At 41.5% G+C, this 17,857-nt stretch overlaps 1 protein-coding gene across 7 annotated transcripts; it reads right to left on the bottom strand.

Moving 5' to 3' along the window:
* Positions 1-308: 308 nt before the first annotated feature.
* ARRDC3 (arrestin domain containing 3) lies at positions 309-17,185 on the bottom strand. 7 transcript variants are annotated; one of them, XR_012084466.2, is made up of 8 exons: positions 16,570-17,185; positions 11,465-11,546; positions 9,277-9,424; positions 7,044-7,146; positions 6,329-6,585; positions 5,397-5,559; positions 4,069-4,258; positions 309-2,834 (listed from the first exon to the last, which is right to left on the bottom strand). XR_012084466.2 is itself a non-coding variant. In XM_020783774.3 (8 exons), exons 1-8 carry the CDS (start codon positions 16,847-16,849, stop codon positions 2,778-2,780), a joined length of 1,245 nt encoding a protein of 414 aa, XP_020639433.1. In that variant the 5' UTR covers positions 16,850-17,185; the 3' UTR covers positions 309-2,777. The 7 variants fall into 7 exon arrangements, 6 of the variants coding, with proteins under 6 accessions (XP_020639433.1, XP_078242489.1, XP_078242490.1 ...); XM_020783774.3 differs by having other exon boundaries at positions 4,069-4,223; XM_078386363.1 differs by lacking the exon at positions 16,570-17,185 and adding an exon at positions 12,192-13,400 and having other exon boundaries at positions 4,069-4,223.
* Between the last annotated feature and the right edge of the window lie 672 nt (positions 17,186-17,857).

The following is a 17,857-nucleotide window of genomic DNA, read 5'->3' as shown; positions in this document are numbered from 1 at the left end:
ATGCATAGTGAGAAATTGAACTCCCAGTGTCTGGAATCACAAGGAAGCTGTCCTTTTTCAGGATCACTTGTTACATTTTACTTGGTCAGCAGGGTCTACTTTTTTTGTCTTGATTCTTGTACATTGCTTTGTTGTGATTTCTAGCATGTGCTATTGCCTGTATCAGTTTTTTTTTAAATGGTTCTGGCTGTACTGCTCATGGTGATCCCTGTTCCTACAAGCTTTACAGCTGTAGTGGGCTGGACACAACCCAAATTTATAATAAAACCAACTGCTTTCAGTTTCTTTATATAAAACCCTTCAAATGATTTTTTGTAAAAAAAAGTTTTATTATCCACAAGGAAGAGCAATAGGAAAAATTGTTTTCCACGTTTTTTTTTTGAAACAAGAGTCTACAAGGACATATTCAGCACCAAACTGAAAAAAAGAAAATAAAAAAGAAAATATAATACAAACAGCTACTGAATATAACCTATAAAGCAAACATTAAATATTGCACTTTGTTGTTTTTTTTCTAACATTTTGGATTTTACTCATTTCTACCCCCCCTTTTTTAAAAAAAAACAAGAGATATTTTAAGTACTGGACTAGTATTTCTGAACCTTTTATTTTACAATGTCCAGAAACTGACCAATATTTTATGAAATCAGAAATAACAGTAATGCCACAGAATAGATTTTTTAAAAAAAATGTTTAATAGTGTTTACATTTTTAACCAGCTCACAAAATGTGAGGCAATGCCAATTACTGCAATATTGGTCAATCCCACTTCATTTGGAAACATCCATCATATGGTGATAAATGTAATGCTATGCAACAGCAATTGTTCCCTAGTTGCTTGAAACAAAAACTAAGCCCTTCCCACCAAAAAACAAAACAACCCCCCCCCCCCCAAATAGAATCACCAAATGCCCTTTTATGCCACATTCCCACATTTTAAATTAAATCTTCTGTGGAAGAGGGACATTCACAAAATTGCTTAGCAAAATTAAAACGTAAGTTCCATCACTCAATTATTTTATTATCGAGTACATAAAGTCTGCTTGCTGAAGGCGAAACTCTTTATAACAGAATCACATAAAACGTGACTCGTTTTTATACTGTTTATTTTTCACCCTGTTATTGTTCAAACATGAATTCTTGTCCATGTTTTCTTAAAGGCCACTTATGGAAAAGCCTATCCTGTTACAAAGCCTCAACAGCAAGACAGATGTGAATCAGTGGAGTTTTACCTAGGAGAAAGCAAACCTTAAACCAGTCAGGCTGTAAAACACAGGATTAATCAGTACAACAGCTACACTGTTGCCATTTGGAACAAGGATGGGTGGTTTTGGTAAAAATCAGCTATGAGTTTCTTTCGGAAAAGGACAGTTGTGCGTTAATGTACATCTTTTATGCTGATAAACCAGCATTTGAGGGCTTCAAACACATTATTCACCAACTGACCCTTGGTAATCTGTGCTGAACCCGCACTCAAGATTATATAGTCAAAGCAATTTTGTGCCAATTAGTTGGCTACTAATTTCACTCAGTATTTCTTTAGTCTTTGAGAGAACACATTCCAAGTGGTACTTAGTGGAAAATATTTCTGAAAATGCTACTTCATGCACATGTACAGTCATGGAATAAGTACTTATAAAAATTAATTCACTTTTCCTACCCCAATGACTTGAGAAACCCCTCTCCTAAGAGTATATGACTAATACACAACTTTTCCTCAGTAACTCTTAACTGACATATTTGCTGCGTGTTACCTCCCTGTGGCTGTTCTAATGTTTGGAAAGACAATAAGAAATGAAGATGCATTCATTTGTGTATGTCCCTTTCCCAAGTCGCCCTTTTCCAACTAAAACAAGCCATGTAACAAAAACAGGAAAAGGAAAAAACAAAAACAAAATTCAACAGTGCAACATAAACAAATAGCATTTCAACATTTTGGCAAGTGATGAGTTCACCTGAGATTAAGTGATTTTAGGCAGTCTGTAACAAAATTCTTCTTTGCAGTAATAGTAGAAAGGCAACAAATTCTTAAAAAGGAATCAAGAATGTATACAATCTTGACTGAGACTCCTATTAGTTTCCTTCTGTTATTTTTTGCCCCGTATATCTGTTGCTTGTCTACTACAGTAGGCTGCAAAACATACAGCTAGGATTGGCTTGAAGGCATTTGATGTTTGTAATAAATCCACAACAGGATCCAAGCTGAAGAGGTGATATATGGATCAGTTTTACTGGGACAATTCTGAGCATATGTATATGCAGAAAAAGTCCAGACTCTTTATTGTTTGTTTTCTAAATAAAAAAAAATCAGTGCATTTGTCATCAAAGTTTTCAAAGCTTTCTTTTGCTCCTTGTTGTGCGGACCACAAACAAGTCAGAAGGGGTTAATAACAGTCCAACATAAATGAGAAAAAGCTGTAGTGACACTGAACCGCACAACAAAAGCATTGAGCATGTGCAAATTTTCAAATCAAAAGAGGAAATCACCCCTCTTGCAACACAATGAGTGTTTTGACACACGAGTGTAGGCTATTAAGGCTGCTCTTAGCATGTGCCGGTATAAACGGAGGGAAAGCTCAGGTCTTCAAGCATGAAGAGCAGTCCTATGATGTTTACTGTAGGCTTCAAAAGCATTATCACAGGTTGTTTCATTATTTCACCTTTTTCTTCAAGCAACAACTTCCTTTTAAGGTGTGTCTCTCTGTGGGACAACTTTATTCCCATCACTGTGAAAATACAATTCTGACCCAAGTCAACTCTTCTTAGGAAGCATTCCTTCAGCGGGAGGGGCAGGATGGTCTGTCATCTGAAGGCTGATCTGGGTTTGGGTCAATCTAAGGGAAAGGGGCAGGAAACAAGGTAATTAACTGCCTCTTTAAATTAAAAAACGATCAATATTTTTCTAAAGCATTAAAAGAAATTTCATCATGAATATGACCAGCACAATGGAAGTTCCTTTCCCCTTTTGCCCTCAGAACTGTCTCCAGACCAGTGCCAGAAACCTTACTAGCACTGCAGAGCAAGTTTTGGGGTAGATTTCAGACTGCAGTAGAAAAGGCAGATTTCCTCCCCAAACCTCTATGTGTTCTGCTGCTAAGCTAGTAGAAATCAGCATTCTATGCTGCCAGACTGATCACAGATACTAGCAGATAAAAACTCATTATCTCGTCTTGGCACACCTTCATTGGCTCCATTAATTTTCGTACCCAATTCAAGGTGCTGGTCGTGACCTATGAAACCCTTAACAGCCTGGGATCTCAATATTTGTCAGAATGTCTCTCCCACTAAACAGCTACCTGTCCCACCCACTCCTTACAGTCCATGAAGTTAAAAACAGCAACATCTAAGGAGGCTGAAAGAGTTAACACCAGGAACTGCACTTTTCTCACTAGTGGCCTCTGGAATAAGCTTCCAACAGAGATTTGTCAGGCACCATCCCTCTTAGTTTTCAGGAAATCAGTAAAAAACAAACCAGATTTAAAGCTGCCTTTTATTAGTGCTTTCAACCACTGACCTGAGATGCCCGTATTTGTTTTAAATTGCTGATTCCTAGTTAAATACCGGTTTTTAGATAGTGAGTGTTTTATTTATTTTATGGTATTTATTGCATTTTGTAATGCAATAATGTGATTTGTTGTCCTGTGAACAGCCCAGAGAGTGTTCATGCTATGGGGAAGGACTCTATACAAGTTGAAATTATCTACTGCTCTAAGCCAATTAAATAGTAAATTACAAACTAAATTCTACCTTTTTGTTATGAAAACAGTTCTTCCAAATAAATATTGTCCTCCTGAGCTAGCTATGTAAAAGATGCACTGCAGCAGATGGTTGTCAAAAAGATGGTAATCTAGTATGGGAAAATCTGAAGGAGTTGGCTAGCTTAACAAGTGCTAACAGTGTCTGCAAAAGTCTGACCAATATTTACAGAACAAGACCATGCAGAGTGCAGTATAGACTGCATTAGCTGCTCTTGGTATGTTCTGGGACACTTCCCACAAAAAACAGGAAGTGCAAAAATAGAATGCTTTTAAAACGGAAAGCAAGTTTAATATTCATGTGCAAACTCACCTCTGAATAAAGTGGAGGAGGCAGGAATCGGAACTCCTGGATGTAGGCGAATAATGGTCCTTGAAGTGCTCTTTCAAAGTCATCACAAGCAGCTACAGGAGCTAAGTTGGACTGTCTCTGCTCCTCAGTGACCACTTCTGCATAGCTAGGAGGTGCTGAAGGTAAAAGTACACGCAGTTCGAACAATGTTCTTATGCATGTCAAGATATATAACATGACAAATATATTAAATTTTAGTTATGATTTCCACAAGGTAGATACAAAGAAAGGGTAAATTGCTATGTCAGTTTTAACTATCCTGGAGTTCCAGAAATGTGTCAATGGTCTCCAAAACAGCTTTGCCATCAAGTTTAGCCATAGACTACCCACTTGCTTACACTCATTCTCTTATTAGGGGAAGTTAAGTGCAATCACTGCCACCTCTCCAAAATCAAAGTGTAAAATGCAAGTCAGTCCAGTCCTGGGCTCTAGTCCCCACTGAACCATGAAATCTATCCACTGGGCTTTGACCAATCACTTTCTCTCAGTCTGATTATATCACAAGAATGTTGTGAAGATAAATTGGGAGAGAAGAAATCCATGTATGCTGCTTTGAGTTCACTGGAAGTGAGATACAAGTGTGAAATATATATTTTAATAAATATATAAATATGGAGGCACGGAGATCTGAACCTGCAGATACACCTGGATACTGGCAGTTTTTTTCTGAACCAGCCAGCTATGACACCACAGTGGCCAGAATGTTAGACTAGAACCAAGATCTAGTTTACAGTACCCTCGGAGCCATGGAACCCACTGGTTGATTTTGGAACAGCTATTCTCTACCTGATCTACTCTCACAGGGATGCTGTGAGGAGATAATGGAGGAAAAGCAGAATACAAATGTAACAAAATAAAATAGACCTTCAACCATTCAGTCCCTTAAGCCAAGGGTCCCCAACCCCTGGTCCGTGGCCTAGGCAGGACCGGGCAGTGGATACAGATTTCTTGCCCCCCCCCCGAGCACAACACGCTCCCCCGCACATACATGTGAACGCTGCACGCCCCCCCATGAGCGCAGCACACCCCGCGCAAGTATGCCACCCACACCCACCCACCGGTCTGTGGTTGGGAACCACTGGCTTAAGCAACAGCTTAGTCCTATTTTCATGGTTTGTGAGGGGGGAAAACAGGCAGTTGTATTGTCCCTCACTTGGAATGGTAACAAGGAGATCCTTTGTGAAGTGTTCTTTCTATAAATTTTGTTTAGATGACTATCTAGATTTGCATTAGTACACTCTAACAGAATTACAGGTCTGCAAAACATGGAATCTATGCAATCGAATTACCTTCTGGTCTTTCAGGCAGTGTCAGACCAAGCCAATTCATATTCATGCTACATTGACTGCTCACACTCGACGTTCTGCTGCCAAAGGGATGTAAAGGAATAGTACCAATTACAAGTGGTAAATTAAGAAACAAGTCCATTGCACCTGGAATATCCACATATACCTAGAAGACAAGAAAGAAGAAATTATGAGAACCTCAATCAAAACTTTTATAAACCAACTAAGAGGGTGATCACACTGGCATATAGCTGTTTTGCTTTTGGTGCAGTTTGGTTTGCCCTATTTTCTGGCACCCACATGTGTTTTCAGTAAAAGTGATCCATCCCTCCCTCTTTACAAGCTGCCTGATCTTTTCTGACATAGGGTTGGACTGCAATTTATTTGCTGTAATTAGGAGTGCTGCTGATTATCCTATTCTGTAGCGGTTGATTTAATTTGCACCCAAACAGAGCTGTGGGCAGTATTATCTGAGGTGATAGGCTTGTGATGGGTTGTAACATTAAAAGGGAGGATGGGAGAAAAACCCTCCTCTGTTGTTCTTGTTGTTTTTAATATTTTCCTAACTGACGCAGCACAATTCTAATACATTTCAGGTGTGTTTCAGTACATTACATATAATATGTACAGTATAGCATGCTAGACTGATTCATTGCTGCAGTAGTGTGTCACTTACTTTAGGGATGGGGCTGTCAATAATCAAGAGGGAGACAAATCAGAGCAATCCAAAGAACTGTCTGGATCCTTCTCACAGGAGAAGAAATGTCCCCATGTGAATGGAAGAATCACTTAAGTGTGACATAAAATAGCTCAAACTAAAGGTAACGGGCCTTCTAAGCACAAACTAGATCCCTCCAACTTCCCCCTTCTGGTTGTGCTCAAAGTAAATCAGTTCTGATATGCTGAATATTAAAGAAACTACACTAAATTCCTACCATTAGTGAATATTCCACACGGATTATGCTACAGTCGAGAATTGAAGGGGAGACGGGTGGAATTTTTAACTGTTTGCCATTCCAGGTTTCAGTCTTCCCTGATGACAAGGATTCCCCACGCAAGTTGGCAACCAGCTGCTTCACTTCCTTCATTTTCCCTTTGGCATAAAATGCCTGTGTTTGATAAATGGCAGCCTTTGGCACCACCATCCGGGAAGAGCAGTTCTCAATCTCCGCAAAGATATGAATTGATTCACCTTGAATAAAAGGAATATTAATGTTAGAAGGAAACACTGCTACAGTTCATGATAGTAATCTTACTAGTTGCAAAAGACACAAAAACAGACAACAGTTTCCAAACAGGATCTTCTACATATGAGAATATTTGCAAACTTAATGCTACTCAAGTCAATGGCAACACTCACACCTGGTTCAAGGGATCAGGAGTGTGGTATATCTGTGGAGCTTACATTTAATGTAGCCTGTCAATAATCCATATTTACTATTAAAATATAGCTCTCCTGTTAACCAGGACATGGTGTTATTTAAAGCTCATAGGACTATCTTATATTGTTGGTAGTGGACCTACATTTTTTAGGCTCTGAATCTTGAACTGTTATGGGTCCCCCTATAAGCTTTATTAGAGTCACAGTAGATCCATCCCTGTATATTGTTAACACACACACAGCTTCCATAAGAATTAATGTCCACATACCTGGGGTATAGCCCTTCCTTTCAATTTTGGCACTTAAGGATATTGGGCCTGAGGTACAAAACCAGCAACAGAGAGTCTTTTCTTTTGTGCCTGCTTGGGGTGACTGAAAGGGAAAAAAATCACAATTAAAATTAAACTCTGTAAAAATAATAATACTCTACAGCCTAGGGTTGCTTTCAGATAGCAGCTTTTGAAAGAGGGTTAACTACACACCTGGACGCAAAACAAGAAGAACCTAATAAAACTATGTCTCCTATCATGGGATTTTCATCAGTGACGGTTGATCCCCCACTTGCTGATCCTGTTAGTACTTCTGGACCAGAAGTGATTAGAACAGGATTGGACTGAATTGATTATCTGGCCATTATGTTACCATGCTGGTTACTGCTACAACTGCAGCAGAAAGACAACATCTGGAAACATCCTAATGCCATCTACCAATGATATATTCTCTCTCATATGCAGCAGCTACAACAGCAATTAATAGTCTGGCTAAGTTTATTATTAATTCTGCTCCAATAGTAAGAGGAATGCACAGACTATAGTACTTATGCTTTGGTTGTCTAAATGTCTTTGATGGTTAGGAAAGGGACAGGGAAATAGCTAACGACAGAACATATGTTCTGCATGCAACATGATTCAGGCTCAATACCAGACATCTCCAGGCACAGCTGGAAAAAAGTCTAATAGGGAACTCTGGAATGCTACTGCCAGTCTGTACAGATATTATTGAGCAAGTAATACTAAAAGTCTGATCTGTAATTAAATGGTCTCCTTTTGAAGGTAAGGGAATTGATTACTCTAATCTTATGAAGCACATTTTTAATTTCATGTATTAGACATGAAAATTGACTTCAATGAGATTTCCCCTCAAATCTGCCTCCTGAGTAGAGCCTTATAATGGAAAAACAGCAATAGATTCTACTGTGAGGCATAAATCTATAATCTAGGTGAGCTAAAAGTTTTGGTGTTACGCCCTGCAAAACAAATGTACAGTTCTACACAGGACATTCTGAGTATGTTCTGGGATTTTGATCAGTTTCACTCTAAAACTATTCATATCTGGGAATAAGCCTTACTAAAATCAGTGAACATTCCTTTCAGGTTAATGACTATCCAACTGGTTTAAACACTAAATTTTTGGGAATATATTTATTGGGATACGTAAATATAATTTTCTCTCAAATACATTTTATTTATAAATGCACCATCATTTTAGCTGGCAAAACCATGTATTTGATTTACATTCTAAGTGTTTTCATGATTGTGGCTTTATTGCCATTATAGTAAAGGCAAAAACAGATGAGTTTTTTAAAATTAAATCTGTATCCATTACAATTGAACTTCGGTTCACGTAAGAATCATAGCTGGCGAAATGCTTGTTTTTTTATTCTACTGCTAACTCATTGGGTGTCCTGTTGTACTATGTTCTAAATGGTCCCTATTCCTGAACACTAGCGCTTTGTTTCAAAATATTCTTGTCCCTGCCTACACTTTTCAAAATCTGAGATTGCCCACCCTTGGTTAGGATGGTATCCAAGCAATGTCCTTGCCATTGTACTAAAAGGGCCTTGTCTCAAACTCACAAAGTTTAGTGTAAACATTCCTGTAGGGTTTTGTGAGTTTCAGATGAGGTCCTCTATAATCCCAAATAATATGATTTTTAAAGATAAGCAAAAGAACCCTGTTTCAATGGACTTTTCTTTACATGTTCCATTTTCACATTTTTATTTTAATTTAAAAAGCAAGTACATATAATTGTGTTTTTGTCTTTTTTTAGGTCAGATTGAGAATCTTATTAAGTCATTATTAGCTTTAAAATAATTTTATATGATAACATACAGAAGTATGATCATTTCTCCCCACTTGATACATAAATTATTAGTAGCATAGTAAGAAATAATGCACTGCAGTACAATTTTTTTTACATTGCTTCAAGCTGCAAAGTTCTTATGCCGAACTTTTTTACAAGGCTAAAACTGTTCTGCACACTAGTAAGTTAATCTTTACTAGAACAGTTTGAAACGTATTATTTTTAAAAAGACGCAGCTTAACAATATTCTTTAGATTATTATACAAAATGGACCTCTTATGGGTTGTTGGGTCATCATATCCTTATGCTTTATTTATTTCAACATACTTCATTACTGTTAAATATTTTGATATTCCAGAGTCTATATACTACTATTTTGAATGGCAAAAACAAAAAATGAGTAATTCTATCCATTCTTACCAGTAATGAAGGAGTGTTGATATCTATATGTTCAAAGACTGTAAATTCCTTCTTTAATTTTACTGGTAGAAGCCAAGGCCTGTGCAATTCTGCTTTCACCCAATAGCGCACACTGCCATGTCTGCCTTCAAATGAGGTAGCAAGTGGTCTGTTCAGGACACAAAGGTCAAAACTGAATAAATCTTTATCTGTTTTTTTCCTTAATGTAAGTATACACTCATTCCAGGTAGTAATTAGTTGGTCTGTACTGTTAATGCATCATAGTATGCAATTAAAAATAATTTGTTTATAGGATTTTTGTGATCAATTAGTTTGGGAGAAATATCTCTGTAGTTACAATTAATTTGCTCAGTAGATCTATAAAAGTATAACCAAATTTGTACCAGAAATTGCACCATTATATGCTACAAGAGACATTAATCCAGCCCACAACCCAGTCAAGCTGAAGTATGTAGGTTTTCTTGATTTAGTCCCACTGAGTTGAGTGAGAATTAAACCTGCTCAGCTTCAAGCACTCCAGTTTAACTACACTGGGGAGCAGACAAAAAGATTCCTCGTTGTTACAAAGGGTCACTTTTTAATATCTGTGGAACAGGGAAAACATGAAACATTACAATGAGGTCAACATATTTATTTGAAATAACTGGCTTCCCTGGAGCACCACATCTTATCTGAACAGTTTTATGCTAACTGTTCAACAGATGTTTTCATGGTCAGAGCCAACATCCATAGGGGATATTCCCTTAATTCATACAGTGCCTGGCTGTTTCTAAGTACTTCCCTTGTTCATAGGTTCAAGAAAAGAGTTTAAATAGATAATGTTATTTTATCTAACTCCTTTCTTATTGTTTATCTCAAAGGAAACTTTTTCGGAACCATTAAACAAATAGCCTTTTCTGTACTTTAGTCTTTTACTGAAAACAAACAGAATTTTATTTAAGGTGGGATAAAATCTTCTTTAATTCCAAGAATGTCCTAAAATTCCTGATTTAAAATTACAAGGACTTCCACACTCCATGTGTTGTGAAAGAGCAGTTATGTTCAATCAATTGTCCAAACACCTCGTTATGCTTCCAAGGAGCAGGCTCTTTTTTCCTTTTTAAAAATCTGTTAGAAACTGAGGGAATGGTTTTGATACCTATTAACAGGTATTGCATTCCCAGTTCTGTAACATACAATGGGTTAATCCAATCTTTTCTTGCATTTTTTTCACACCTTGAAGGAAATAACAAGTACCTCTGGTTGATATTTCTGTTCTGTTTAAGCAGTAAACAATTAGTTAACATAATTTCTGCTATATCAGACCCAGTAAAGACAGGTTTTCAAAAATATTACTGTTACATCTAGGGTAATAGTAAATTCTACCAGGCTACCTCTTTGAGAAATAACCCCACGTCTTGCTCAGCACCTGCAAATGCTATAGACTAAAAAAATGCAGATACTCAAAATAATGTTTGCTATAAGCTTTAAATATGTGACACTGAAGCACATAATTATAATCTTAGGTTTAAATTATTTTCTACATGTTGGTCCCACTGCCTCATCTTTTTTTTTTTTACAATATATTATCTTCAACATATTTTGAGAAGTGCTACACAGGTCCTGTTTTTCAGAAACATCTATCCTGTGTTTTAAAGGTTCACCTTCCTTTGACTTAAGCATTTCTTCTCCTCTCGCCCATTGCCTAATTCTTTTACAACGTCTACCTTACAGATACAAACCTATAGTCTTCATTTACCATTTTTCTAGTACTCACTCTACCTTATTTTATTCTGATTTATGTCTTCCTGATAGATGTTTCAACATGTTCAGCTGAAACAGCCAACTTTGCTCACCATTAAATTAAACAGGAAGTCATGCCAGAACCTCTGAAATGAATAATGATCAAACCTCTACCCCATTAGTAACTAGTAAAAGAGATGACATGGGCTGAGGAAGTGAAAGATTCTGGATGTGCAACAGGTTTCAAAAGGAAATGTTGACCGAAAGGGATTAGTTACTTCAGATTTTTCCACTTTGAGTCACAGCAACTTTGCAGGTGTTTACTATGGACAATGTCCTTGTAGCATGTTCTAGTGCAATCCTTGTGACCATTGAAAAGGGTTTTTTCTTTCCCTGGCTGTATTTTCATACACAACTGTTTACAGATCTGCTGCTCAGTCTTCTCACACAGCTGGAAAATACTTACGTCTGTGGAAGCTCAAAACTGAATGCATATTCGTGCCGTCCTGAATGAATTATGTGGAGGCCTTCTTCGGAATTATCATCATCTAGGAGTAAAAAACCCAATGTTATTTTATCTGAAAATGTTGTATACATATGACATTATGATCACATAATTTCAACTAACTGAAATTAGAAAAGGAAGAAACAAAATTGCAAACCACACCCTCACTTGGGCTATCTCCACTGATCTTAAGGGCTTTTTATTCCAATGACTGGTCTGTGACTAATTCCTAGGATAACTTTTAGCTTGAATACATTAATCATTCTTGGTGTACCTTTAAATTTAAAAGTGAAATTCAGCAGTAGTAATACTAATCCCTGCTAATCATTCCTCATTTCCTTCTTCCACAGCCTTTCCTAATGTCTAAATGCAGACATAAACTATGGGGGTGGGGTTGCCTTACTTCAGTGGGGTTCCATTTTGATTATTTGACTTTTTAAAGCAGCATTAGCACAATCCTGATTAGATCCATTTTTGAAGGACGTTTTTAATGTTTAGATGGCACAACAAACTCTACTGATCTTATACTTTTTACTTAGCCAAAGTCCTAGTAATTCCAATCTCCTATTTTCAAGCAGTGTTTTAGAGGCAATGCTACTGATGAGCACATACTGCAGCATACAACTCGCCTTTGAAATTACACTTTGAGAGCATCAAAATGTGACAAACTTTGAAACTCTATAATTACAAATATTTCAGAAGTTTTTTTCATGTCTTGATGGAGAAGAAAATCTAAGATTGTTTTGAAGAGAGATCTTTCTTCTTTTTCTAATGGTTCTTGACAGTTAAATATCCATCAGAGGAGGTCTGTGAAGTTATGATCCTGGTCTCTTCACTGGCCTCAGTTGGCATTCTCCAGTCAATGGATTAATACTGGATTAGAAAAAAACAATCGCTTTTGTGATGATGCTGGGGCCGACGCCTCTCCCCCACCTTGTAATTGTGTCTTTTAATTACTTGCCTATACCCAACTTGGTTAGATACCCATTGCCCTGCCGACCAGTATCTGCAATGTCCTCTGTCCTACCACTCCCCAACATGTACCCACTGTCTCCGAGAGCCTAAAAGGCTCGGACCAAACACCACTAGAAATAAAACAGTGTCCTCAAAATTTCAGGGCAGATCTTAGGTGTGGAAGTATGCAGGGTGTGTCTTCCAGCACCCATGAAGGGCACAAGGCAATGAGGTCACCTTTTGTAAACCACCCCTTCCATCACAAAGGGCCACCTGCTCGCCTTTCTCCCCAAAATCTGATAGCCGGAGTGGCCCACATCTAATTGTGAGGTAAGATTTATCCTGCCCCTCAGCATCTGGACCTTTTACGCCATTATTTTAAAGAAAAGACGATTTAGAAATAAAACCAAACCCTGAAACCACTACTGAACGAAAGTCTGGGTTGTGTACAGTTCATTAAAAATAAATTTCACGTTGGAATGCTGAACCATTTTATTTTAAAGAAAAGGTTTCCCTTCCACCCCCCTTCCTTTCTGCCAGCTCAGCAGTTTCCCTTCAGCCTCAGCAGTAGGAGCAGCAGCAGCAGCTCCCGCCGCCGCGCTGTGGTAAACAACTGCTGAGCTGTCAATCACAGACTAGATTCAAGCAGGAGAGGACCGGCCTAAACCGGTGCGAGCAGAGTCTCAGCCAGCCGCTTATATGCATACAGTATACATTGCACTCCCCAGCCAGCGTATTTGCTCAGTGGCGCAACCAAACCTGTTAGTCATAGGCAAGAAGGGAGAGGGAGGGAAGAAGGGAGTGCGCGCGGGGGGGGGGTGAGAAAGAGAAAAAAGCCGCTCTTTTCTCTGGAGCTTCCGGTCTCCCAGGCTTGGCCGGACCGGGCAATTCCCTTGTAGGTGCCCGCTGGAAAGGTGACGCAAGGCCGCCGTTCAATGGAAGAAAGCGGGTTGGGGGGAAGGACACGGAAGGAACGTGGGCTCGTTTCGCGAAGCCACCTCAGAGGCATGGACTGCAGTGTGTGTGGGGGGGTCATCTGGTGGCGGCGCCGGTCTTGAACCCCCGAGAAGGGGACCAGGCGGGATGGGGCGCCCCAGAAACCTGGCGGCCCCTGTTGCTGTGCAGGGCAGAGTTCTCACAGGGACGTGGGGGGAGAGCTCGGGGAAATCGGCCCACGAAACGAGGACTCTGCGGACCCCACCCCACCCCCGGTTTCGGCCGGGAGCCTTTCCAGGAACACGGAAGTGGAGCGGGACACACTCCATGGGTCTCTCGGGGGAATGCAGCGCTAGGGGCCCTTCCCAAACCTAGGCGCCTCACGCACCGAGGTTTGCCCAGGATCGGGTGCGGCGTGCCTCGCACTGGCCCATTCATCTCCGAATAAGACGAGCTATTGCCGTCCGGTTTGGGGTGCAGGAAAAGGCGCTGCTCTGCCGAGGAGCGGGGCTTCGGAATAACCGAGTGTGAGACCTCGGGGCTTCGGAAAAGCACCCGACTCCGGTTGTACGTGACAAAGTCCACATCCTTTGCAACACCGCCCCCCCAACGCCCCCCACCCCCGCTGATGGAATCCACATGTGAAATCTTATCCCGTTGCCAAGCGGCCATGACTGGCAAGACGTGGCAGAAGGCAGATCGTTTAGGTTTACAGGCTGTTTTAAGACTTAATTCGTGTCTTCTGAGAGACGCGTCTGCAAGTCCCACTGACGTGCTACAGCGACCAGAAGAAAACCAGCCAGACAAAAGGCAGATGAGGGGTAGAGGCAGCTGGGAGCGTCTGCAACGCGTGGGAGCCAACGCAGCAAGCGCTAAATGCGGCTAAAGCTTGCCTTGAAATAGTTTTGGGAGCAGATCAAAAGAGAACCTCGAAACTTCCCCTCGCAAAGTTAAGCCAGGAGGACACAAGTCGCGGCGGGGCTGGACGGGACGGCTTAAAGCATGCGTTTGTACACGTGAAGCTGAGAGATGGAAGAGCGCTGCTGAAGAAAAAAAAAGCGGAGGAAGGACTGGGCGGCCCTAGCGGGAGCCACCACAAGAACCACCTCTTTCCCCCTCCCCGTCCCCCGGTTGCCAGTTTTGCAGGCGTTGAGAACTAGCACCTTGTCTTTTAATCGCTCGCCGCCTTTAATCGGCTCACCCGCCTCCCAATCAAGCCCTGGCATTGCCTTAGCAACAAGCTAACAAACCCCAGCGGACCAATAGCCGCGTGAGGGTGGGGCGGGGCTTCGGCGAGCATGCTAGGCTGAGGGCGGGTGGGTGGTTGCCTGCCTGCCTGCCTCCTCCGCTAAGTCATTGAAACTCCTGCCTGGTGGTGGCATGGCTTGGCGCGAGGCAGCGACGGCGAGGGGGGTGAGGGTGAGGGGCAATGAAAGGCGAGGAAGCCGCCCGCCGTTACGTGGAGACGAGAATGAATGAGTCAGGCCAAGTCGGAAGAGAGACGTACGTCGCCAGGGCAGTTGGCAAGCTCCAACACGAGCTGCCCGACCCCATTAAAAAATACCCTGTGTCGCCCCTGGCCTTTTGTTTCTTCCAAATAGTGACACACATAAAAGGAGCCCAGGTCGTGCCGTGCAATACCATATTTAGCAGGTGCAAGCGCCGGTTTGCTTTCTGAAAAGATGGCAGCGAGCCGCCGGTGCTTTCGGTTGGTAGCCTCCCACTTCCTCCAAACCGGCAGGTAGAATTGGATCTACGGCACCTTTCAGTACTGTAAGTGGGGAGGTACTTAACGCTGCAAATTACACGGAAGGGCTTCCCGTTCATGCAGCAGCTGGCTTTAAAGCACCGTGGACTTGCATACATTTTCATAATCCAAAAGTTTCGTTCCGCTGACATCATGTTTGAACTGCATTCTCGGGCGGGGGGGAGAGAGACCCCTTTCCTTGGAAGCAATCGAATGCATTACGTGCAACTTCCTTGAATTAAGTCGAGGAGGCTAATCCTATTTATTTCTCCCCATATCTGCAATCAATCTACTGCAAATTTATTCATACAGTATATGGAGATATATTATCTCTATATACCTACCTATATATATATCTACATATACGGATACAAAAGAGCAAGCCAAAATTACATAACCAGTTTTAACATTTTCTTGTGCTAGGAATTAAGTCATCGCCACCACCTGACGCGTGTAACCAATCTGCTGTGAGGAGAAGGAGCAACCCCTCCCTTCCCTTCAGTACTGGTCCCAAACAGGATTGAACCGCTTCTAACAAAGGGTGGAAACTTCAGAAAAACAACCTTAGACTCTCCTATACTTCCACATCAATGCCATTTGAAACAACAGATTAACCATCTGAAGACCTAGTAACCCGTGAGAAGGGTGATTCCTATTGCCCTAACCAAAAACATGCCCCATTTGCCGAGTTCTTCGCTATGACATAGGTTTCATTGGTCACAGAATCCCCCCAACTTAGAAATGATGCCCTAATTCTTTGGACAAAGTGGGGGCTTGCCCCCCCCAGTCATAGCTTTACATCCAACTGGTTGGCAGAACCATGACAGAAAAACTGGGCTGATTTACCAACTTTTTCGAGTTTAGGCATAAGGGAATGCGGATCTGCACGTGGGGTGCTGAAAGCAAGTGTCAAAATACACCGCAGGGATCCCTTTCTTAATAATCCTCCATCCTCGCAAAGCAACATCGCCCAGGACCCCCAATCATATAGAGTAATAAAGCAATTCTTAAGATATTTTTTTGGGGGGGGGGTAAGCCAGTAACAAGAGAGCACCCTTCTAAAATCAATTCATTTTTTTTTTTTTTGTGGGAAGCTTTAAAATGGATGGACGGGTGCAAGGGTCTGCAATCAAAAGAGCAGACTGATGGAGGAAAAAAGTCTAGTCTGCAAGCACTGCAGACGCACCACGATGATCTGTTGAGGATTTAAATCGCTACATTTCCATACGCTAGGTACTAACTACACTATACCACACCATACCATACAGACATCTTAGGACTCACTCACTGAGGAAGAAGTGTCATTGCCCTTAATATGGCTTACTTCTGAGTAATATGGCTCATGTCACCTAATAATCAAGAAATTGACTTTTTATGTAGAAAACTGCTCGAACATACTAAAAAGTAATTGATCGAAATCCAGACTTACCCCTTTCGTGCCCAATTAAGATATCCTTGTGGTTGAAATATTCTACTTCTTCCGTGTAATTCTGTGTATAGGCAGTGTTGGATCCAGCATTTCTCGATTCCGTCCAGCGCACTTTTGCATGTCCTCTTGCATGGATTTTAAGCGATTTGACCCTAATTTCCCCAGTCACTTCTAAATTCACCCTTCCTGAGACAGTGTCCCCGCTAGAATAGACGGGGACATTACTGTCATTAAGACAGTCGAAGCTTATCGTCAAACTCTTCACCTTCCCCAGCACCATGTTGATTTTTTCTTTTTTTTTTCTGTAATTACAAAGTCTATAAAAATATACTGTAAGAAAAAAAGGGGAAGGAAGGAGAGTCAAGATCTCACATCGGAAAAAAAAATGTGATCTTCACTTGACACTGATCTGATTTCTCCTGCCCTGCGAAAAAGACTGCAGGCAGGATCAGTGCGTTCTCCTACGAGCACTTCATTGGGATTCCTTTAAAAGTACCCACGCTAGAAGAGATGCTGCTCGCAGCGCCTCTCCCGCTCTGTGGTCTCTCTACAAAGACAAGCGCTCCGCCGCTGCCAGCTCACTTTAAGGGGAGCTTTGTGAAAAACAACCCCCGTGCGCATGCGTGCCGCCGGTGCCGCGGCTCCCTTTCTGTACAGGAGGTGTGTAAACGCAGGCAGAGCCGCGCTCCTCGCCCGCCTCCGGAGCCCGACGTTTGTCAGCCGCTCGCCCAGGAGCCTTCCTCGCCGGACCAAGACGGGCTCAGAGAGAGAGAGAGAGAGAGGCTTGTCAGCCAAAGCCGAGAAAAGCTGCCCCCCTGAGCAGAGCTTCAAGGAAGGGTCGCCTAGTGGGTAGTGCTGGCATGAACACTTTCGGAGGAGGAGGAACGGGCAGCCTGTGAATAATTTGGGGCAGTATTTCGGAGGGCAATAAACAGTGTGTTGGCTTTTCAGAGGTATCCTATTGAGCCCGGAGTCAAATGAACTGGGAAGCAGCGAAGGGATTTGCATCGCCCTAAAGGGAAAAGCAGCCACATACCAGAAGTCGAGGAATTACTCTGCTGGGGCTTCTAGGTCTTTTTTTCAAATCCCCAAATCGGCCCCTCGCCACCTGGAAACTATTCCTCTGCAATAGATCTCCAAACTTAGGCAGTAACACTACCGGGGGTCTTACAAGTCCCAGACGTGGGACTTTCACAGGTGCCTCTTCAGTCCCAGCCTTCAGTGACTCGTGTCTCTATTGTGTGATTTATCTGTCCCACTCTTGGCTCCTGTCCATTGGGGTCAATGT

This window comes from Pogona vitticeps, chromosome 2 (assembly GCF_051106095.1).
Source record: "Pogona vitticeps strain Pit_001003342236 chromosome 2, PviZW2.1, whole genome shotgun sequence".
Classification (NCBI taxonomy): Eukaryota; Metazoa; Chordata; class Lepidosauria; order Squamata; family Agamidae; genus Pogona; species Pogona vitticeps.
This window is presented reverse-complemented; position numbering and strand designations above follow the sequence as displayed.